General features: G+C 38.4%; 1 protein-coding gene across 2 annotated transcripts in view; it reads right to left on the bottom strand.

Moving 5' to 3' along the window:
* LARGE1 (LARGE xylosyl- and glucuronyltransferase 1) overlaps positions 1–24544 on the bottom strand; it is a 288083-nt gene that overhangs the window by 65299 nt on the left and 198240 nt on the right. For both annotated transcript variants that reach the window (XM_085321682.1, XM_085321683.1), the window contains one exon: positions 770–874. In XM_085321682.1, the coding sequence (XP_085177808.1) occupies positions 770–874 (105 nt within the window). The remainder of the gene's footprint in view (positions 1–769; positions 875–24544) is intronic.

Below are 24544 nucleotides of genomic sequence, written 5' to 3'. Positions count from 1 at the left end.
CTGCACAGCAAACCCACTATTATGGTGAATCATTTTCTGATAGTGCAGGGTTATTTAAATAGATTCGTCTTTTCTAAATGGAGCCTTCACCATCTGTTCTGCCTTTTTATTACAAATACAGAGGGAACCTAACTTACTGCACCAGCACATAATGCCTAGCATTGACATGATTTAGATGTATGTGTGTGTTCTTTATGCACCTGGTATGTTTTCTCACATACCAAATAACAAATCAGTGGGAAGACCTGTCTCTGGTAACTTAATAAATTCTCTGATCTAGTGCCTTTATACCTTTCTCACAGTAGCAGAAATTGATGGCAGTGGTTTGCATTTTATCAGGACAATTATGACCCTGTTGCTGTCCTGCAGGAGTTATATCATTGCTGGGCTGACATTTTGTGATACCATTTACCTCTCTACAGAAAAATGAGCCTTAATTCCTATTCTTTCCCTCTTGCTGGGCCTACATACGCTTCAGGTGCTCATCTTGGAGAGAAATCTTTATGTGAGGGATGTGCTTAGGATGTGTCAGACTGCTGGAAAGCTCTGTTCTYCTCCAATCTCTCTTAAGACCATTGAGAGAAGGCACATGTTCCCCACAGAGCAGCACAGGAGCAGAAACTCCAAAACACATCACACTACATCATTTTTACTGCTTTAAGCTGCAAATTTTGAGGTAGGTTGGGAAGGAGGTACTGTATCTCCATGCCAGGAGATAAATTCCATCTTCAGTGCATATGTTAATTCGAGGAAAATCCTCAGGGCTTACCTGTATTGTAGCCCCTCCCAAGAGCTGGCCAGGGACGATGATTCTTCCAAAGGTTGCCCAGATACCAATCACTTTGGTTCTCCACCAAGCCAAGAACCTGCTGCCCTAGAAATGAGCAAATTGCAAATATATTATTTTTTTAAAAGGCAGTTAATCAATGATAAACACAAAATCTGGAGTAAGACAGTCAATGGAAACAGAAGACAGTAGTTCTGAGGCTGCCTTCCTTTAATGCATTAGGAAGATGCCTAGTTATGTAACAGAAAACAATCCTGGCACAGCCAACTCAGCACAGCTCATTTCTTTCCTTCTCCCCTGGCTAGTCTGAGTAATTAAACACTGTGGGAACCTTTGCCGTGCTGACAAAAATATATCACCCAGACAAATCTGAATGCTGCTTGATTTTGGAACACAATGATGAAAAACACTCCTGGTGAGAAGTAAGTGTTGGTAAAATGATCATCTAATATGAAGATCTGTTTATACTCTGATAGAGATAATATAATTGAAGAACAAATCTTGATATAATAAATTATTCTCTTCCCATGCTCCGCCTCCCCCACTGGTTTCAGGGTTTTTTTCTCAGTCAGAAAGGAAATCCCTTTTGCTCTAGAAAATACTGGATGCTAAAGGCTTACCTACATAAGAAAGTAGCACTGTTTTAATTCAAGACAGTAATTTAAAACTCATTTAGGTAATACCTGTGTGAAATTATGATTTCAGCTTTAGATGGGCTTATTTTGGTTTGGCTTACATTGATTAGCAGCTGGTTTCAGCTGAAGTAAAACATACTTTAAATCAAATGTGTCTAGAAGGTTCGCACTGCTTAAAAATCAACTGAAAAATGAATGTTTGTATAGATAAGAACTTAACTATCTATCCTGAGATACTGCATAAAATGTAAATAAGAGAGGTGATTGAAATGGTGCTCTTGTGAAAGAGGGAAGAGAAAAACTGCATTTGGATCTAAACAAAGAAAGGAAAAGGAATGGTGTTTTGACACTCAGTAAGGGCAGTATGACTGGGATTGGAAACTGTTTACAATCTTTCTAGAAATCAGTTAAATATCATGCTCTGCAAGAACATTTTCAAATCTCAGATATGCTAGCAAAACTGGGTGCAGTGCACTGAAAGTATTAAATTATCATCCTATGCTGCACATACAGGACCATTATCTGCATTACTAAAATTTGGTATGGTCACAGATAGACTGGGCTGTGAAGCAAGACATAAAGAGAGATTCATTTCGTTTCAAAAATAGTTAGGCAGAAGTTAGGATGGGTTAGGTGACCATGACAGTCTCTTGTGGTCTTTAACTCAGTAGAATGTTGGTAACCCTCACGCAGAATTCAGTTTCAAAGACTGTTAAGGGGTAAGGAGGAATGAATTGCCAATGCATTTAACAAATATAGCGGGACTGCAAGTTATAGAAGCATTCCAGGAGCAAACRAAAATCAATCTAGAAATAACTTCAAGAGATTACCAAGTACACTCCATACTACTCTGTCCCAGTTACAACACGCCAGCCCTCACCAGCCATCATTTTCTAGTGAAGTCTCTCCTTTTTCATTATATGTTATATATTTCCTTTTACACATTATACTCCTTCACTAGTTTTTTAAAAAGGTGAGAAATCTAGATGAGAGGGAAAGGATCATCTAAAAGCCCACTGTGCATTTATCACCCCACTGGTGCTACTCAAAACTGGTAATATTAAGAGAGCACAGTACATAAGATAATGAGATGAATTCAAGTTAGAGGCAGATGCAATCTAAGTAACTGCTGAAAGGAAGATCTGCTCTTTCTCCAAACAAACTGTAGCATTTCACAACCTGTGAGACACAGAGACACACAGAACACACTGGACAGCAAATGAGGTCCCATGGGCCATGTACTGTGAGGAAATATGAAAGAGATCTTGACTGATTGAAACAAATCTTAGTTAATAAAGGCCAAATTTAAGCTAACAGTTGTTGATTTTGTGCTAGAAGGCTGACTGTTCTTTATAAACCACTCTCTTACCGATGAGGTAGAATAAATCAAAATAAGAAACTACCATGACTAGTAAAGGGTGAGAACAACAGCAAAAAGGCAGGTGCAGCTGGGCTGGAACGCAGCAACACAGCTGGTAGGAGTGACACTGCCCATACTCTAACAGCACATTTCACAACTCAGCAGTCAGCAGATCCTTTTGAGGATAGTACCGCTAACATCAAAAGAAATGTTAGAATTCCATTTGCAAGAAGTAGATATTGAACTTCCTTACTACGGACATCAATCTCCTTTCATTATTTTAGCCCCATGTGTTGCCAAACAAGTCACAGAGTTCAGCCTTCAAACTGATGAATAATAAGAAATGAACAAACTCTTGCTGCTTGTTAATGGTTTTGATTTCCCACCTACCAGTCCAAAATCTCAGTTCTGAAAATATACCCCTGAAATACTTATTTCTCAGTTAGTATTTCTCATGCCATTGTAGACTGGAAGGCTTAAGAAATCATATGTCCGTATATTTCTTGTAGCAGTATCATTTCTTTCCCCCTTTCCCCGGTATTTTTAAAGGCATCACAACAAATCCTGCTCTCAACAGTATTTCTGGAAGTTTGATATGGGATATAATGAAGGCAGAAATTAACAGGTAAGCTTTAGAGATCAGATACATGGACAAGGTGACATGACTCGTGTTGTATCCACTGAGCTGGAATAACTGCCTGTACCTGCCCTTCTGGCTTGTCACAAAGTAAGTTTTTGGAAAGCTCCAGTTTTCTTCTGGAGCTGCTTGGGAATGCAAAAATGTTCAGATACTGTCCTAAGCTAATATATCATGTAACTTGTTATAACTTTTACTAGTATCTAAAATCTTATTAGGTAGATGAAAATGACTTGCCTCCCAAGCCACCTTGGACAAAGTTATGAAAATACATTTAGTACCTTCACTAGCTATACTTCCGTTTTCTCTAGCCTGGGATGGTGTTGCTGTCTCTTCCAAAGGAGAACACCAAATTCTTTTCCTTTACGTTATCTCTATGATCTCAGCTGAGGGCAGAACTGATCAGAAAAACAGAACTTCAGCTGCATAGCAAATTCAATAGTTTCAAAAAATGCTTTCATTCTGAATCTGAATCATTCAACTGAAATTCAGAAATATTTTCTGGAAAAGAGGTTTCAAGATATTTTGATTTGCAACCATCAAAACAATCACATCTAAATGTTTTATTTTAACAATGTACAATACCCCATTTCAATAGTATTGAATAACGTGATACATAATATATAATATATAACTTATATGCCATATTATGTATTAAAAAAATCAAAAAAAAAATCAAATCATAAATTTTTGTCATTCTGATTTTGAACAACTAAAAATGTTTCTGTCAAAACTTTCATCAAAAGATTTTGATATGAATGATCATTGTGAATGAGAAAATTTATCTAATATATTTGAGTATTACTAGTCATTTCATTTAGTTAGTTGCTTCCTCAACTATATCAGGAAGTCACAGAAATGAGCTACTGTCCAAAGCAATGCATGGCATGAGCAGGCACAATGAATACTCTCCTTGTCCATAGTTTTTTGGCTTCTGCCCTGACCTGTCCTTTTGCTACTCCTCTGTCTTCCCCACGAGCCACATGCAGTTCTGCTGAAACTTTGCTCTATTAGCTTTTGATTAACTTAAGTCTACCTAGCAAAGGCTACAGTGCTGTTGGGCCTGCTTTTGCAATGTGAATGAGACTTCCTAGTCCATATTTCACCAGTTTTGTTTCACCTCTGATTGTATCAGAATCTGAATTCAGACTTCCTGAGAGGAAAGGCTAGAGTGTTGATCTTCCCTGCCACCAAGGCCTTTGTAAAAGGCAAGCATGAAAGAGTTATTCTTTCAGCAAATGAGAACACTGTGGCTACCATAATGAATCTGAATTGTTCAGTATTCTGAACTGCCTCTTTCTTCTTCTTAAGAATTATTATAATAAAACACCATGACTAACAACAAGAATTTTGTCATTGTTTTTTGCTCTGGCCCTGCAGTTATGATGAAGTGTACTCTTCTCACCCTTTGTTACTCCAGGCACAAGTTAGCTTATGAAAATTAAGCTGTCTTTCTTACTTATACATGTATCACCACTAACAGCCAGACAAGAGAAAACACAACTACAATTCTGGCATGACCATGGTGAAAAAATATTAAGCAGCCAGAATTATAGCTAGATTGTCCAGATCCAGGCTGTATTCCTCCTGGCTGTGGCATGAGACTTCATCTAGAAGGCTGCAGCACATCCACAGTATTTTGCACAGAATAGCTCTCTGACAGCTCACATGATGAGGAGTGCTTCTCTCCTTGGAAAAGCTTAGTTGTCGCTAGAAAGAGGTTTCCATGGAAAAACAGATACTTCTAAGCCTGACAACTCAATGCCTTCAATTCTGTTTTCACTTCATAGATTTCTGGTGGCTAACCGAGGGGAAAGGATGATCCTATAATTCAGGCATTGAAGGAGATCCAGTATTTCATCTCAATCCCTAACTTTGATACTGATTTCTTATGTGACCCTGGACAAGTCACCTAATAGCCTCTTGCTTGATTCTGCTTTAAAAAAATCTGGATAACAATAGCTTTTTTACTCTTCCCCCATTTTGTGTGCCTCGCATTATGTAAACATAAGCACTTTGAAGTATTAACTGTAGATATCTAAAGCATAATAATGGCTGCACCTGGCTAGTCTAAAGCTTATTCTAGCATAGTGCTGTGTCTCCCACAGTAGCAAGTAGCAGCTGTGTAATCAAGAATATAATAACAGGGTAGTTGTATAGTGGCACTTCTCAGTGTTCTCCTACTTGCCAGTGACTTGCGGCACATGACTCACCTGAAGGAGTACCAGATTTTATGGTACTTCTATGAATAAACTGTTCCTATTTTGCCTTTTGTAAGACCAGCCTAGCAGAATCTATTATGGTAAAAACAAACTGGATTATTTTCTGCACAACTCCCAGATAAACTCCTTCATTAAGGTACTTTCTCATCCTGTCCTTCTCCCTCATTCTCCCAATTTCTTTTGCTTTGTCTCTTCAGTACCTGCATGAGGCACCCTTCCTTTCTGAAATGATCATTATATATGTGAAGCCACATCCTCATGGCAGAAATCTGCATGATTTCAGTGAAATCAGTCTACTTAATGCTGAATTATAGCAGCTCAATGTCTGGCACTTCATGTTAGACTTACCTGAGTGACTTACCCTTCCTCTGTGACCTTCCAGTCTCTGACCTTACATCAGCTCATACGAAATATGTGGTTTCTAGAATATTTCTCTTCTCCTGCCACGTATCTGATGATCTTTACCTGAGGGCTGTGCTGCCATTCAGAGAGACCTGGACAGGCTGGAGAACTGGGCAGAGAGGAACCTTGTGAGGGTCCACAAGGGCAAGTGCAGGGTCCTGCACCTAGGGAAAAATAACCCTAGGCACCAATACAAGCTGGGGGCTGACCTTCTGGARAGCAGCTCTGCAGAGAAAGACCTGGGAGTGCTGGTGGATCACAGATTGACCACGAGCCAGCAATAGGCCCTTGTGGCCAAGAAGGACAATGGTATCCTGGGCTGCATTGGGAAGAGTGTTGGCAGCAGGTCGAGGGAGGGGATCCTGCCCCTCTACTCAGCCCTGGGGAGGCCTCATCTTGACTACTGTGTCCAGGTCTGGGCTCCCCAGTAYRASAGAGACATGCAGCTACTGGAGAGAGTCCAGCATAGGGCTACAAAGATGCTTCAGAGGACTGAAGCTCCTGCCCTAAGAGGAACGGCTGTGAGAGCTGGGCCTCTTCAGCCTGGGGAAGAGAAGACTGAGGGGGTATCTTATCAATGTGTGCAAGTACCTGAAGGGAGGGTGTCAAGGGGACGGGGACAAACTTTTCAGTTGCCCTGTGTGACAGGACAAGAGGCAATGGGCAGAAATTGAAGCACAGGAAGTTCTGCCTGAACGTGAGGGGGAATTTCTTCACTGTGAGAGTGACGGAGCACTGGAACAGGTTGCCCAGAGGGGTTGTGGAGTCTCCTTCTCTGGAGATGTTCAAGGCCTGCCTGGGTGCAACCCTGTCTAACATGCTCTAGGTGGCCCTGCTGAGCAGGGAGGTTGGACTAGATGATCTCCAGAGGTCCCTTCCATGAATCTTACCAATTCTATGATTCTATCTCATTCATCTCTTCAGATCACTGTCAAGTTCAAGCTTTCATCCTCACTATTAATGCCTTGTGCAATTCATGTTCTGTCTGTATCAATTCTGGTTTCTCCTTGCTCCCAAACTCACTCCTGTGTTCTAGTTCTACGCCCTCTCTCATCCCTGGAACAGACTCTCTTCTCTTGCAACAAATTCCCTGAGTTACCTCTGGAAATATACTTCTAGCACAAACATCTTTAGCACTTTCCTCTACAAAGTTTTTAGAAATTTTATCATAAACCCAGTGCAAAATATGCCTGAGAAATCTTGTGTGTGTCCCTAGGAACTCCAGATGACATTTTTCTCATATGCTGTACATTGCAGGACTATGTTCAACAGAACTGAAATGTTCTACCTCTCCTGTGCATTTATTTCAAATATATACACTAGGTATATATGTATGCATATTTTTCTTATATATACATGTACTGCATGTGTATACATTTATATATGTAGGTAGTTATAGGAAGAGGCATTTTCTGTCATGAAGAGCTTATCTTTTACGTGTGGAAAAGTCAACAAAATTTCAGGGTAATATGCCTGCCACACAAATTTAACATTGTTATTTGATATTAATTTTGCATCAAGTACGTTGCTTCTTCCCAATAGCCTATCTCTGTGCTCTTCTTATTGGACTAAATTCTCATAAATAGAAACTTCATGGAGAGTTATTAAAGAGCAACCTGAATGAGAAGGAGTTGAAAAATAGTGCACTGAATGTATTGCAGGACTGTCTCAAGAGAAAAGAGCATGGCTTCACAGGAGTGGCAGACTGGAGAGCAAATTGGTGCCAGGAGAACAAGAGAGGAGACAAGCAGTTAATACATGATAAGAAAGGATTGACAGATAAGTGAAGTAGAGGTAGATGCAGTACCTAGAAGGTGAGGAAAGATAAGATGGACCAGGAAGAAGGAATTAGTGAAAGGAATAAAAGAAGACAACAACAATGTTGGAACAAGCTTCTGAAAAATGGTATCAGCTGCCTTTTGTATGTACTGAGAGGTGATGGTGCCATGGCAAAAGAAGCAACAGTTGCTTGGGCTAGGGAAGAGGAGTTCTGCAAGAATTTTGAAAGTCAGTACAGAAAGAAACATGACAGATGTTCTGTAGGTGATTTGAGGGAGGATTCAAAAGGCACAGCCAAAACACAGACTTAAGTTCATGGGCCTGCATAATTAAGCCAGCTTAGGTCAAATGTAGTTGGAGCTGACAAGAAAAAGGGATCAAAAGCATGAACTATACAAAATCGCAYTGAGAGAGACTTAGGTAAAAAGATACATCTGTGATTCATCAGCATAAGGAAAGATGAAAGACTGAAATTAATCAAAAGAGGAGAATATATTGGGTTTCCCCTCATCTTCTCCTCTCCTCCAAGGAGCTTGTTAGAAAAGGAAGAGGACAGTGAGAAGTCAAGCAAAACACAGCAAAGCTAGCAAATCTATCATTAATGTTTGCAACACTTTCATCTGCACAATTTCGAGGAAATAGATTCTCAGCAGCCAAGCACAAAAGAGTAAGTATGGAAGAAACCTTTCACTTTGGAATGAAAATTTCTAAGGTTTTGTGTGACAATGGCAAGGCTGTTGCCATAACAACAGGTCTCATGTGCTGGCTGCAACTAAAAAAGAGTTCAAAGATGCTATGATTTGCACATGCACAAAAGTTTTTGTTTCTTTCCTACCTGGTAGGAAAGGACATGTTGGAAGTATTGTCAGGAAAATTGATTTAGCGCTGAGACTGGAGAAGAACAAGCCTGACCACAGAGGGACAGTTATGACACTCTAACTCAAACCAAAGGAGATACCCATGACAGCTTCAGGTGCTGCTGAGCCTATCCTTTCTCATTTCAGTTTCTTTGTCATTGTTTTGTACACAACATGTCCCAGCAGTAGAACTGCCACCTAATTAACAGCTAAAGAAAACTTGACATGAACGCCTTCTCAGACCACAAGTATTCTGCTAAGCAGGCAGAAGGAGGTCACCGAGATGTACTCTCTGTTCTGACCACACATCTCACCTTTTTATGCACACTAGTGGCTGCTAAAGATTGTGTGTCCTAAAAATGCTTTTCCCCTCTGCAGTCTCCCATTTGAACTTTGATTTATTTAATATAAAACAGACAAAGAAATGCTTATAAAAATTGACAGCTTCTTTCTTTGAAATCAGTAAAATGTCCTTACAAATTAAGTCAATTCCAATCCACTGGTTCTAGTATTCAAGCAAGGGTCTGAGAGAAAAGATATCTCTAAATGACTATGCCTAGCACTTTAGGAACTTACAGGATATTAAAACCATGGCATGAGTTTGTCCCATGCAGGAATACATGATCACTGAACAAAAAAAGCTTTCTTTTTTTCTTGCTGCCAAAGTTAATGCGATAAAACTGTTTTGGACGAGCGTGTGAAGAGCATGAAAGTAACTTTCCATGCACCATGACTCTGTCTGACATAACTTTATCAATTTTATAAAGGAGATAAGGTCCTGAGATGCACATATGGGTTGGCACAAATCCCATCTGTGAATGGGGAACTGAGCAACTAAAGCAATGTGTGATCAGTAATCTAACTGTTCTGCAATGATGTCTTTCATGAGTAGTGCTTTCCAAAGGTAGTGGGAGAATTCTTTCCAACTGGAGAAACTGAGGCAGTTGTAGAATGACTTTTTCAAAGTCACCCAGGAGATGAGTGATGGTCTATGAAGAAGTGTCAGGACTTTTGAGACCTACAACATTGTTCTAGATACTGAGAGATACTGTCCTTTTTAGTAGTCTCATACCTAGGCTACTATTGCCACTCAATAATCATTTAGAGACTCCCACTCAAGATCTTGTCTTCTGACCAGCTCTCAGCTTATTTGGTCTGCTAGTGGCTGAGTTTTTCTCACTACATTCCTGAATGCTACATTCTGCTTTCCCAYAGATATACTTTGGGCAAGCCCCTTGGGATTCTGGCCACATCTCTTCACATTTCTCTTGACATTCAGTCAGTTGCTCATTTCAGCTGTAGCAAGGCAAACCTTGAGTTGCCTCAGTTAATTGAACAAATTTAACTCAGGTTCACCCCAGGGTAACAGAGGTTAGCAGTTGGCTGTTTGTCCCTCATTTTCTTTCTGTAAAATGAAGATAACTCACTACTGATCCATCACTACTTCACTACACTTTATAGGGTTTCAGTAGYAGGTGTTCGAGGTTGTTAGAACAGCAAACTGCTATTTATTAACACTAGAGACAGAAAGATGAGTTTTCTAATATTTCAGAGACCACTCATGGAAATTGTGGACAGCTTTCTACTTCATATCCACCTCAGTACTTATTGAATATAAATGGCAGGATAGTAAACTCATTTCCTTTTTACTGTTCCTTTAAAAGGAACAAATCCTCCAAACCACTGGATACACCAGGAAGGTTTGTAAACATTTCAGTGAGCATGTCTCACAAGAAATCAGAAGTATCAAATCAGTAGGTATCAGTAGAAATCAGTAAATATGTCTCACAAGTACTTTTCCTGCACATCAGAGAAGTCCCAGAATGTAGAAACCATTACAGAAAAAAAAATCCAAGATGAATAAAGTGAAAAGGACTGTTTGTTTTGATATTAAGTAAAAAGACAGGGCTGTATTTGGTAGAAAAGGGCTNGCACATCAGAGAAGTCCCAGAATGTAGAAACCATAAAAAAAAAAAAAAAAAAAAAAAAAAAAAGAGAGAGAGAGAGAGAGAGAAGAAAAAAAAAAGACAGGGCTGTATTTGGTAGAAAAGGGCTGCTGTCACATACTTAATGTGATAAAGGTTGCCAAGTTAATGTAAGTGGTGTTGAAATACAACTATGTTGACATTATTTTTCCTCTTTGTTGGGTTCAGTTCCGTTAAAAAAAATAAACAAGCTCTTCATTTCCCTTTGGCTATGTGGCTTAACCAGGCAAATTATTCGAGATGAAAATTCAGGAGTATTCTCTTCAGTAGATGCAGATTGCAGTAAGATGCTGCTACCTGCCTGGCACTTCCTGACAATGCTATTAATGGCACTTATTATACTGACAATCAGTTTGTTTATGTAAAGAGCTCACCTCATCCTGTTAATTATGGGCTGTGAGACAGGTTAGAGCTCACAATCACTACAGCTAAGAATGATTTATGCACTGGGAGTATTAGGTGGTAACATGACACTGTAAACATTTGTTCATATCTAATGGCTAAGCATAATTAGTCCTATATCAGGAAATGTTGATAGAACTCTGATACTAAACAACAATTTGCTGTTTTGCATCTTGAGCCTGTCAAACAAGGGATGCTTCTGCTTGATGCAACAAAGCAGTGGCTATATAGAGCCAAACAAGATGCCTCATGTTTTAGTGATGAGCCTAGGAGATTCAGGATCTGTTGCTCGTTTTAATATTGAGTTGCTGTGCAATCACAGACGGGCCACCTCTTTGCTTAACTTCACCCTCCCTAAGTAGGACATGATTCTGCAGTCAGGCTAAATAAAAGATGTGCATATAAGTAGAGAAGAACAACTTGGAGAACAGAATGGAAAACTTTGTCCTGCCACAGAGCTGCACATTATTTTGTCTGCAAGAGATGCAGCATTGCAAATACCTAATATATCTGCAGAGAGTCACTCTTTAAGTTCGAATATGACCATTCTTTCTCTATGTTCTTCTCTTTCTTTTAACCTGCACCCTGGAGACAAAGGGATTTGCAGGGCGAACTGGCTCAGGTATTCTCTTGCTGAAACTGCGTCTACTGATAAACTCAATCTGAAATCATAAACAGTACTGACTCAGTTTTCCTAGCATCTGTTTTGTCTGCTACAAAAGAGTCAGGACTCATACAAAGATAAGATTATCTAGCTGCCACTTACACAGCACTTAGAGTTTTGAGGGTGAATAGTAGTGTATGTTTCACAGATTTCCATTAAACATTAATTACTACTTACTTTCTTAGTTTTTAGTTGTTCACTACATATATGACACATCTGGCTAGAATGACAATGAAGTGGTTAATATTCCTGACAGAGAATCAAGCAGGTCTTGGAAGTAGGTATACGAAAGGGGAAAAAAAAATCTTCAGTCGTTTTCAAATAAATCTTTGTGGATAGTTCCAGAGGTTTTAGTGTGTTAACTGAAGTCCACCTCAGCRCTGTCATTTCCCTTTAGCAAAGAAGAAGGCTGCGTCAACTAAGTAAGGGGATGAATATAAATGTTATGAAAATCAGCTGAAGCTCCTTCTCTCTCTGTGTTGTTTAAATATTTAGTTAGAGCAGATCTGGCTTTAATTGCAACAAACAGATCAAAAATATGAGCTAAACAGTTCACAGAGAGTGCTGAATTTTATTACCCATCTCTGAGCGAAGGAGACTTTAAAGTCTTATAGAAGAGTTAAAGTTTAAAACCAAAGAGGTGAGAGGTTAACAGAAGGTGCCAGTTTCATTAAGTAGATATGTTGATGATAACAGGAAGATAGGGAAAAATTCTCTGTCTACTGAAACACAGCAACTCCCATAATGAATTCTGCACATCATATCTTTCAAGCCTCTAATATTTCATTCATTGATTTTATTGTCAAATGAAAAGGCACTTGTTCCAAGTGGCATTTAGTGAGACAGATGGGGAAAGTTCCAGACTTCATTAATGGGAGTCCGCTCTCCAGATAATGTTGACATTACATAGGCAAAAAGCAGCAAGAGTACAACAGTATACCACTCCTGATGTTCAGAAAAGTCTCTTTGGTTCTCTTCCTGGAAACTGAAGGGCTTTTCACTTTGTCAGCCTCATATGCTGTCTACAGAGACCTATGAAAGAATGTTGTTCAGACTATTCTCACACTGATGCTTTGAGATAAACTCTGTTAGCCCAGGATTCAGCTTTTGTGTTGATTGCTGTTTTCTGCCAGAGGAGAAGAGAAGAATATCAGAAGAGAAGGCTATGAAATACTGAATTTTCTGGCATATAGAGTTAAGGAAGTATTCTGCATTGTGCTTACAAGACAGAGAGGACATATATATAAACACACACACACACACACACACACACACACACACACACACACACACATACATACATGTATAGTTGACCCTGCTCTTTTTATCCCCAGTAACAAATATCATCAGAAAAACCTTAAAAGTGCGATTACTGACACTCAGTAGTTATAAATGCATCAAATGAAAGGCAAACAAGATCTCAGAGTTGCTTTTAGCCACAGAAATAAATGTACCGAAATGCCAAACCTAGCAGATCCTAAGAAAATAATGAAACACTAATGGTCAGAAAAAGCTCTCCAAATTTTATTTGGAAATCAGTGGAAGATTAAATTGTAAAAGCAGTCTGTGGAAGAGAGTCCAGGACTTCTCCTCCTAGAGAAGTGTCTTCCTCAGTGGATGATAGGGTCAAGGTCCTTCTTGCTTATTCTCCTTTCCTTTTTATCCCATTAATTTTGCATTGCTGGTGCATAGCAGCACAGCTTCACCAGGAAGCTGCCTGCAGCCAAATGTTTAGGGTACTTCTCTTAAAAAATAGAAGTGGTTTAAAACCCTTCAGGCTAAAGAAGGCCTCCCCTTTCTTGGCCATATCCTACTTCTCTTACATTACTATGTAAAATGTAGCACTAGCACCTCCACATCTTCTCCCTAGTACTCTTCTCCTGTAGCGAGGTCAATTCCTTAGGTCCTTCTGAAAGGTAGATACAGAAGATTCATGATGTAAAATAGACTTAGGCTGGAAATAGCTGGAAGCTCTATAGCTGGCAGTTGTCTGACTCAACCAAAATGACAGCATCTGTAGGCATGAGCAGCAGCAGAATTTGAAATGCCCGTGTGTTGTGGTTAAAAGTAAAGTGAAACTTTCATGAACTGCTTTGTAAGTTACAAGTCTAAACTTTGTTTATAATGAAATTTAATCAGTAATATCGCTTTGCGTATTTGAGCTGAATATAACTATGATTTTGTAGTGATTTTTATAGCATGCTTTAAGGTGCAAGCTTTCCTTTAGAAATACTAAAGGGAGGTATCTAAAGTGATCAGCTGAAGTACTGAAAATCTCTAAATAAGATGAACCATACTTCCACATTAAAAAGAAAAAAAAAAAAAAGCAGCATGAAAGCATTAAGAATTCTTAGGACATCATAGATGCTGTAAGCCAGCTGTGCAAGCACTGCAAGAAAGCATGCAAAGGGTGGGAAGTTATGGTACCAGTTAATCTCCTTAATCTCTACTAATGCATGAAGTGTAAGCAACACTCCTTTTATGAAGTAGTAAAATATTGTTATGAGCTTTGAATCTAACTCGTGTCTTAATGAATTCTGTAATTGAAAGGATAAGAAGACAAAATCAAGCAAGAGTAAATTTTCCTTTACTTATTTTTCCTGTTCACCTGACTAGGGACAAGATAGAAAGCAATAAAAAATGAAAGTTGTAAACTGGACTTGGCTAACTCCCTCCAAACCACTGATGCTAGACGACACTCTGTGCTTGCTCTTAACAAGGGAATATATAAATAAGATATAAAAAATTAGCTGCAGCCTGTCTGTATGATAAGCTTCTTTTCTGTTAAAAAAGGTATTACAAAACAAAGGACTTCACTCTCTGTCTTCCTTGGAGAGAAAAGATTCCCTCATCCTGTCAGATGATCACAGGACACTCCCTTTATTGCTACTTTGCTGCACATAGAGGAAGGATGATGTCACCTTTTTGACACAGTCATGCTGCAGATCTATTAAGTACCACAATAAATATAAATTACTATAAAAACACATTTAATACTTTGGCAAATTAAAAATAGATTGCCTTTCAAGGACTGAAAACCAGTAACAAATTAATATGCATTTGCAGAGCAAAAAAGCAATATGTCAGAAAATGTACAATGTAGATGAGAATTTTGGCTGCATATTGGGAAGATCAGTAAGAAACAGTTAATTCCAGAGACCAAAGCTTGGCTTCCATTAAATTTAATAGTGTGAGAATTCATTCTGACCACAATCACACAACTGCTGTAGAAGCAAACACACTAGTTCAAGAAATTATCACCTCTCAGGAGGAATTACTGTCTATCTAGTGTAAAGCCAGCTGCAGCCCTCTTCACTGGCTCTCTATGATGGCTGAGCGGACAGTAAGGGACTAGGAGTATCCATGAAATCTATTAATGCAGTTCATGCCGAAGTAATGAAGAGATGATGGCAATGATTTCTTAAACCACTCTAAGTAAAATTGTCAGGACATCAGTCTGTACCTCCAAAAGTATCCAGTAAATGGGACATTTACAGCTAAACTGTTTTAATCTCTAGAAAAGGTAAATCCCTTGTTAGCTCTGAGTATAACCTGATAGATGTGTGAAAGACTCTCTTGAGTAATTCCTTTCAGGTTCTACCTCTGTCCCTTAAAAAGGCAAAACTGATCTTTCTCTAGGATTCTTTCCCAGAGGGGCATGCACCCACTCATAAAATCCAAATCTATAGTCGCAAACAAGCATATCTCTCTAGAATTACTCTTCAAAAAGAAAAGATAATGTAGATGGCTCTGAAGATCTCTTGTGAAATCATCTGTCCACAGATTTTCTTTTTAATGTACCCTAATTCACTCTTATTTTAGCTGATCACTAGAAGTCACTAGAGTGACTTCAACCTCCCCTTGGGACATTTCTCAACTCCCCACTTCATTAGTGCTACTTTTAGCTTGGACCTACATTTGTTCTATATCATGCCCTGAGGGTTTTCAGAAGTAAACTTATTTTTCACAGGATCATTTTATTTCTAATTTGTATGATTTTTCTCTCTGTGCTAAATGCTGTAAAAACGGATTGTCAACTGTGCTCTGTAAATCAGCATAAGAAAAGTAGGAATCATTTTCAATGACACATACATCCTCAAAACAACAAAGCAGAAAAGTAAACAAACATAAAGCCCCCTCTACAACACATGCAAAGCAGGTTTCTTCACTTTTAGAATAAGATGTGACCTTGTGACTGAATTTAGAGCTGTTATTCTGTCACCTGGGCTCAGCCCRTTAATTGCATGAAGCAACAAACTCCAAGGCATAGATCAAATTCTGGGACAACCTTCCATTTATTATCACTGCTTGAAGAGGAACTTGGCTCCTKCCTTCCCATGAAAGGAAAATAAACACTTTCCCATTTAAGCTTATAAGATCAATGCTGCAAGAGGAGAAATGTGTGAGTATGCATGCAGTGAAGGAAAGGAAGATTTATGTAAGATGAGGCTTAAGTCACTAAGACACTAAAAAGAGATCATTATCTGTTTTGGAGGTGGAAAAAAGATCTTCTATATATCATTATCAGATTTTGACCAGCTCTAGAAAGTGAAAAGTACTACTGTTATTTCATTTCACGACAAATGGGAAAGTTCACCCCTCAGAAAGACTGGATGAAGGCTGACTCAATACCAATCACAAATTATTAACTAATTTGAAAGATTTTCCCTCTCCTCTTTTTCTTCAAGTCTTCTAAGCTAATTTTGCTGCTAGCACAAGGACAGATCTGAAGGAGTAATTATCAAGCAGGTACGACAGGATTAAGTAAATGCTCAATGACAAGGCAATGCTGGATTTCTCTCACTACACTGTACCACTACATAAATTATTTGTGGTCAGGATTAAAGTATTTAATTAAATCATCTTTGTGTAGATGACACAGGGAAATTATTTTTAAAATTGCTGCAAGAGAGAAAAAAAAATCCCCTTCTGTTTGCTTCTTACAATCTATTACTAAGACTGTAGTTCAAAAACAAAATGATCAAAACAGCAGTGACTCACTGGCAAGAACATTAGGATAAATCCATGTACCTTGAAAGTTATCTCCTTGCATACATACTCTTCTCCCCCACCCAAGATGATTGCAATGTTATGCAAATGTACTGCTTCTGGAACAAGGACAGCCTCCAGACCAGAAAGGTAGTGTCCCTCAGTGGTCTGAGTGTTTTTTTTCCCAGGGTACCTCTTCCTATTGCTCAATGTAAAGCTTTCAGTCACTTTAATAAGCTCTTACTAAATATTAGACTCTGAGAGAGAGCAAAGAGATGGTAATTTTTCTGTTTTACACAAACGCTAGTGGGAAGTAAGGAAAGGCTGGCTACTTAAGAGAAAAAGGGATGTCAAAAAGGTATTTTTGGCCCCTGAGGATGACAAAGGAAAAAAGACAAATACATTTAAGATGTAGCTTTTCCTCCTGAGGGTTTTCTTCCACAGTACCAAAAGGAAGAACCAATATTTTAGATAGTGTTGGTCAGTTCAAGGTGAGTAGATCATATATGTGCTGTGCCTCTCTTATTGCCCATGCTGGCAACTGTGACACACAGCTAGCCTAGGACAGAAGTACTGAGAGAAAGGTATGGTACTAAGAGTTTGACCACTTGTAGTGAGGAACATCTCAGCCTTGTTAGAGCTGACATGRAGAGGCATTTCTTTGCTTCCACCTAAACATCTTTTAAAGTCACATTTAGCTACTTGTTCTGAGAAATTAACATCTGAGCTTGGTTTGCCTCCATTTGGCTCCACAATTGAATTAAATGATCTAGTTGGTGGATAAATCATAAGAATTTGACTTAATTCTCTAGCCACTGTCAACTAGGATGGAAGGACTTCAAGTTGCCTCTCATTGTTTGGACTAATGTTCTGACCAGAAAAAAAAAAAAAAAAAAAAAAAAAAAAAAAAACAGTGGGGAAGCACTGGGTTGGTTATTAATGCAAATCCTTAGTATCTCCCTTCAGAACATAAAGGTTTTGATATTTTTCATACAGAATGTCTAACTATCACTGTAGAAAGCAAAACAGCTTTTTGTTTTTTTTTCTTTTAATTCCAAGCCATAACAAAAAAGTAGAAGAAAATAATGTGCACAAAATCATGACAGACACATCAAATAACAAAGTACTGTGAATTGATTTTTAGGACTAATAAATCTTGACAGAGTCTCTTTAAATGACAGCTAAGAGGGAAAATCTACCTTCAGCTAAACTTTATTATTCCCTCTGCTGCATGGAAAGTGAAATAAATGATTTTCTGAAGAGAAGAAGAAAGGTAAACAAAACAAATATTATTATTATTTTTTTACTTCTTTCCAACTCTGCAGTTTAGGAAACAGCATTTGTATTATTTGTTCTCAAAAAAACCCCAAAATAGGTAAGAAATGTTCTGTGTGAATAGTCATTAAAATCAGCRTATATAATAATACTGGAAAACATATGTGAATATATGTGACCATGACCTAATATTCAGTATTTCAATGAGCTTTGGATCATAAAACTATACCCATGCACAGGTTCATATTGCAGCAGTAGCCAAACAAATACTGTTGAAAAATGTAATAAAGGAAGCAGTTTCTTTTAATAATTCTATAAATTTCCAGACATACTCTATCAATAACTTATTGTGAATGAGGGGAAAACTAACATGAGAAATATGCCTGCAACTGCATTATCCACTAATGGGGGGAAGAAAAGGAAACCAGTATATGGAACTGCTAATGGAAATGAACTGAATTCTACATAAGAATTACGGAGTCGATTTCTGAGAGGTAGGCATAAGACACATGATATCACATATAGTATAATGTTTGCACAGCAAAATACAAAAGTGATTTATATATTCACAGTAGCTTTCAGATGAAATTTGATGCATTTCTTCTAGACCTCTTAACAATCATAAGCTGCTTCTTTATTTCCTTTTGCATCACCACTTACTGTCAATACATGTGCATGTTAAATTTAATTTCTCTCCTTTGTAATTAGTCTAGATCTACCTGCCAGACAAAATAACTGCTTCTACAATTCTATATTTGTGACATCAAGTGATTTTCATGGTGACATTTTGAGATACATTCTTAAATGAGACTGGTAAGTGGGTCATATTTGACTGGAGATGGGGAAAAATGCCTCTTTTTATATATACTTGCTTTGGCTAGACTAATCAGTAATTAAAGGAAGACATTCTAAGAAAAAAAAACAAAATGGTACAGTTTAATCTGGGTGAGAGCTCATAAAATAATTTTTAATGTTATTTTGTGGGTAGTGGTGACTTTTAGAAGCTGTCAATTTACTGAAGTTAATTCATAACTTCAGACTTGATTCAATACATAACTTAGTCCAATGAATTTTTGTTTTCTATTGGATTGTTCTGTAGAATGTCACTTTATAGTCATATTGCAGTAGCTTTGGTCATGATGTTAGGTCTAGATTTCACACTACAAAATCTCTAGCCTTTGTCCCTTTGCACAAATATGCTCTCTTCACAATTTTATTTCCCTTTATCAACTTCAAGCTATACTGTAGACGGTATTTGAGCAATTAGGTTGTAATGCAGGTATCTGGGTCTGGATTAAAATTAATTGTGTTCTGCTGCACGGGTACTTGTGTGCTCAGACTTTATCTGTCAAGGGTGCTCTGGTGAACTCTAGCACTGTTAAGTGCCCTGAAACACAAGACTGCTGGATTAGAAGGGCTATTGAGTAAAATATACTCAACATAATGCTCTTACACTCTGATAAAATAGATTCAGCAGTGTGAGACAATGTAACAGGGAATGAAGACCCTCCATTTACAAACACTAAGTTGAAGGAGTCAGTATAGAGATAGAATAAGTAGATTTGACTCCTTTTATACCAACAGGAGCTACTTCAACTTGCAGCAGGTCAGAATTTGGCTCATTAAATTTACACTATAGGAAAGCAAAGCATTTTTTCATACATTTTYGTACATTTCATACATAAACACACTGGCTGCTGACTTTGCTACTGATTAACAGCCTCCTACTTTCCCGTTCTAGGCAAGCTGGCAAGGAAAGCTGTCAGACCAAGAACAGAATTGTTGGCAAGCAATCTTGTGGCCAAGGCGGGTTCTAAAGAGCATGTGGTTGTGTAGGAGAGGCTTTGCCATTTGGGAAACTGGGCTTTATGAATTCTAATCCATAGTAGCTCATGTTCAGTTCCTTAGAGGAGCAAGCTATATTAAAACTAATAACTTTCCCAAATGTAAAGGAGGGATTCAAYTACTAGTTTTGAAATGATACCAGAATGGCACAGTAGGATGTGTAAATTGCCACTTGATTTCTGTGAGAGTACATCTAATTTTATGTTTTCAGGGAAGGAACCTCTGAAAGAAGAAAGGACCAGAATCCTGTGCAGAACTAAATGTCAGAATTCAAAGACAACAACACTAACCCTCTAAAATGTCTGAGAGTTATCATTCAGGGGTATACACAATACCAGCTGCGTAAGCACCATGAAACCTTACATCTATAACTTCACATATTCACACTAAATCATGTACAATYAGTCCTCTGAGATTAAATGTGAGATAAATCAGAGGTAACTATGACTTCTCAGTGAAAAAACGGCCTACCGTGAACAATGCTTATTACTACAGACAACCTATTTGTACACAGGTAGCTCATATCAGAGCTCTGCAGTGCCAGATTCTGTACAAATAAAGAACTTATAATGAACAGGCAAGACAGACTGACAATGGGAAGGAGAAAGGAAATGGTAGATTTGCCTTTCACAAATAAGCTCCAGGACTGTAGAGACAGTAAGGAACTTGCAGAAGACTGCAGCAGAGCCTGGGATCAGACCCAGAACCTGTGGAACCATTCCAGTAGAGCTATTTTTCTAGTTCTCCAACCAGATTTATTTTTTTAACAACTTATTTCAAGAATAAAGTATAATAATGCTTTGACAACACTAACATGCTTAAACTTTCATTGATTCATTTTCATGATTCAATAGGAGAGTCTAATAGCTGTTAAGATTGCAAATTAGTTCAGCTCCACTTAAAGTGTTAATTTTTAAGATCTTTTGCAAATCAGAGACTTTGAAGGAAAAAAAAAAAGACAGATAATGTTTTTTCCAGAGGTCTGAAATAACTCCCCCAGCAAAGCTGATCTCAACTGCAAGTTCTGTTAACTAAGCAGCAAAGGAAAAGCTCTTTACACTAACTCATTAATGTCAGACATGACCTTGGGAAATGTATTGTAACATGTCCGGACACAAAGAATATATAATTCAGTAATTAGGAAGCATGCAGAAAGATTATATTCATGCTTTATACATATTTGTGGGTAGGCAAACAAAGGAGGGCTAGAGAACAGGAGTACTGAAACCACAGCAGGCTGGACAGTCAGTTTGATGAGAGTAGTTAAGAAGATTAATGTGTACTCCAAGCTGAACTCCCCCAGTCAGCCGGTGCTCAATAATTTAAAAGACAATGCCAGATCCTTCATTTCAAGGTGACAGAAAATTCTGATGATGAAAGAGGCAGCTGAAAACTTACTTTTAATTAAAAAGAAAACAGGTTGAAACTCCCATGTGCCTAACAGGAAGTAATACCATTTAGGAAATGGTGTGGAGGGGATTATTATTTAGATAGTTCACTTTATTAAATAAAGGAAGTCAAAGAGAACCAATAACAGCTTTTTCTCCCTAGTATCTGTAATAATACAAGATGATTTCTCATCAACTTAATGAGAAAAAGTTCAAGGCAAAAGAGAAAGCAATTAAATTGACAGATTTACAGCTACCAAGAACAGATACTCACAAAATGCAAGCCTGGGGTAGATTAAATGACCACTTTAATTCACAAAATGTTACATTTCTAGGAAGATGAGTAAATGGATTGGATAATAGAGCTCACATCTTTTATGTGAAAAAATAGGTAGATAGGTGGTAAGCAATGATAGGTCAGATGGACACAGAGGTGACATATTCATAATATTAATAAAAAAGATCTAAATGAGTATATATTATACTAAACAGTCTGTGGCAAATGAGAGCTCAGAAACTGAGTTTAAGAGGCCAGATTAAGACTCAGTTTCTACCGATGCTGGAAGTTCCTGGTCAGCTTCACTYTCTTGCTATAAACATTTTTAACCTGCTGAAGTTTAGTAACAAAACCACTTAGGTGTTACAAATTTATGAGTCGTGAGCAAGAGCTTTTTTTTCTAGGTATCACTGAATCTCTGTAGCTCCTACCATGCCCCATCTGCCACAATGCATGCCGATGGGGAGTAGTAGTTCATCATGATCACCCATGACATTCTGCTGACTGCTTCATCTTTTTCTCAATGCTAAACTCAGTGATCTTAGACTTCAACTTAACTTTCAGCATCATGGAGCTAATTGAAAGTTAGCACACCACATTTTTTTCTCTGCACTAAGAAAGACCACACTTGGCAGATACTGCTCAACAAGGGGATAAAAGAGAGTGCTGGTTGAGAGCAACGCTTGGCCCTGAATCTATTAGCCAGAACAAGGTCAGGCGTTATCAGCCTGACCTAACTCAATGCTGTATCTTAGTGCATCATCATTTTCAGCGTGCTGAAGTCAATGAGACTACTCATGGGCTTCTACGTTTCAGTATGTGATTAAGCACTTTACTAAAGAAGGACATTAAATTTGAATTGTAGATGCTTGCTAGGTACTCCTGAAGGTTGTTCTCTCACCTGCAACATACTCCCTTCAGCCTCATGGCTGGCAAAACAAGTGGCAAAATAACATCCCAATCTGCWTGTCAGCAATTCTCTCATCAAACTTAAGAAATGGGAAATGGATTGATTCAGGAGGGAGCCATGTTTAGCCTACTGCTGATGCTGGCAAGAATAGTAGTATGTTGTGGCTCTCAGTACAGGATGAGCTGCACAGAAAAGGAAAGGTATACAAACCTGGCAAACTGCAGTGTCTTGCASAGCTATCTCAGTTTCTTTGAGTAGTAGAAGCCATAGAATGCTGTTACCAGAGCATTTTGCCACCGTGTATTTTAACCTATTCAGTAGGACTAATCAGCCYAACAGAGTACTTTGCTACTGCAGCTAACTAGCTCAGATACACACACCTATGTATGYTGGCTGCCACAGAAATATCACAGCACTTCCAGAAGCTATCAAGTTATTTTCACTCCTCGCTCAGTTCAGTGTGTACACCTCAGAGCAGACCCGTTTCCTAGTCTTGAATAGGCTATCAATCATGCTGAAGTGTATGCTAAAGCCATAATGCAGATAGCAGACCATTAAGAGCTCGAAAGAGACTACTAAATTCATTTAATCAATCATAGTACAATCTAGTCTTGAACCAGGAGCTACTGCTTTGACAAGGTGGTGATAGAACCCTTCCACCCATTTCTAGTGTCTGGGATAGGGAGAAAGACACTTGGCCCAGTTACCTTAACCTTTTGCCCTTCCTTGCCTCCTTCAAGAACATGTGGTCTCTGATGGCTACATTGCTGGCAGAAGAGAGTGAGTAGACGATAAAGAATGAAAATAACAGTAAAGAATAAAAACAGAAGAGTCATAAGAAGCAAGTATCTGAATGCTGTTCAGAGCGCCTAGATTCTCAAAGGAGCCAGAACACCCCAAATTCACATGAATTTTAAGAGCATTTCTGAAAAACAGGCCAAATTGGCTCCTTCTTCCTGGCAAGGGTGCTTTATTTAGGGATTTGACAGGAAATCAGAAAAAGGACTTTTTTCCTTGGGGCCTAGGCCAAGTGTTGACTACTGATGTTAAAGCATAAGAGGTAAAAGCTGCAGGAAAAAATCTGAAAAAAAAGAGATGCCCCCTTTGCACCACCTGTTATTGTTAGCTCTCTAGCTTTTCTCTGTAGCTTCCTAGGCCTCTTCCAGGGAGAGCCAGCAGGTTATTCATTTCCTGCTAGGCAACTGGCAGGTTAACAAGAGTTACCTGCCAAGTACATCTAACTGTTTAATCCCTACTGATATCACATGCCTCTGCACGCTATCTAAAAGGGCAGCATACTTTTCTTCTTACCCAGTGATAAGATTGAAGAAAGGTGCTTTCCGCCAAAGTATGCTGTTTTCTTAAATAGCAGAGAAAGAAGACACTGTCAATAAAAGATCTCTCTTTAATAATTAATCGGAAGAGTGAAAATGCCTGAACTGCAGGACCTATCAGTAATAGATTCAGTTTTAATCCTAGTGGAGGATTTGAATCAACAAACTTCTTGAAAGAATGTCAAAACAAAGCTATGGTTTCTTGCCTTCATTTCATTCTTGCCATGCTTTTACCCAGCTCAGACACAAAAGACTATACCAAGTGACTAAAGGGATACATTGTTGATGTTTGCGGATGGAGTTTACCACATATGGTTAAAAAAAGGAGAAGTTTAATGGAGAACAAAAACTTTCAAAAACACAGTARCAGAATCTTGATTATATCAGATAAGCTGATTCCATTTACAGTTGTACGCATTAGATATATTATCACATAATTCCCATATACTAAAATCACATACCTCCTACTCTGCTGGTTTGTGTCCCAGGTAAGATTCTGGGGCTACCTTTGCTACATTACCTGTTAAAGGCAAAATTCATATATATCCACTGTATATCCACTGTATGGCCTGTGCTGTTTTAATGCACTCTTTGGGATATTTTAAAATCTGCAGCAACTACTGATCTTATTTGCACCCTGCTAAATGGAGTTGGGTTTAGAAGATCAAACCATTCCTGCTTCATCTGCCAAAGAACTTTGGCCCTACTGAGAAATTTCTTGAACATGCTGTGTTTTATAGCAGTGTCTGGAAACACTCCTAAAGGGTTACATGAATGCAGCATTTCCCTGCCCACA

The sequence above is a fragment of the Rhea americana genome, unplaced genomic scaffold (assembly GCF_003343005.1).
Source record: "Rhea americana isolate MKP2758 unplaced genomic scaffold, rheAme1 scaffold_70, whole genome shotgun sequence".
Taxonomy (NCBI): Eukaryota; Metazoa; Chordata; class Aves; order Rheiformes; family Rheidae; genus Rhea; species Rhea americana.
The sequence above is the reverse complement of the archived record's forward strand: the minus strand, read 5'-3'. Positions and strand labels throughout refer to the sequence as shown.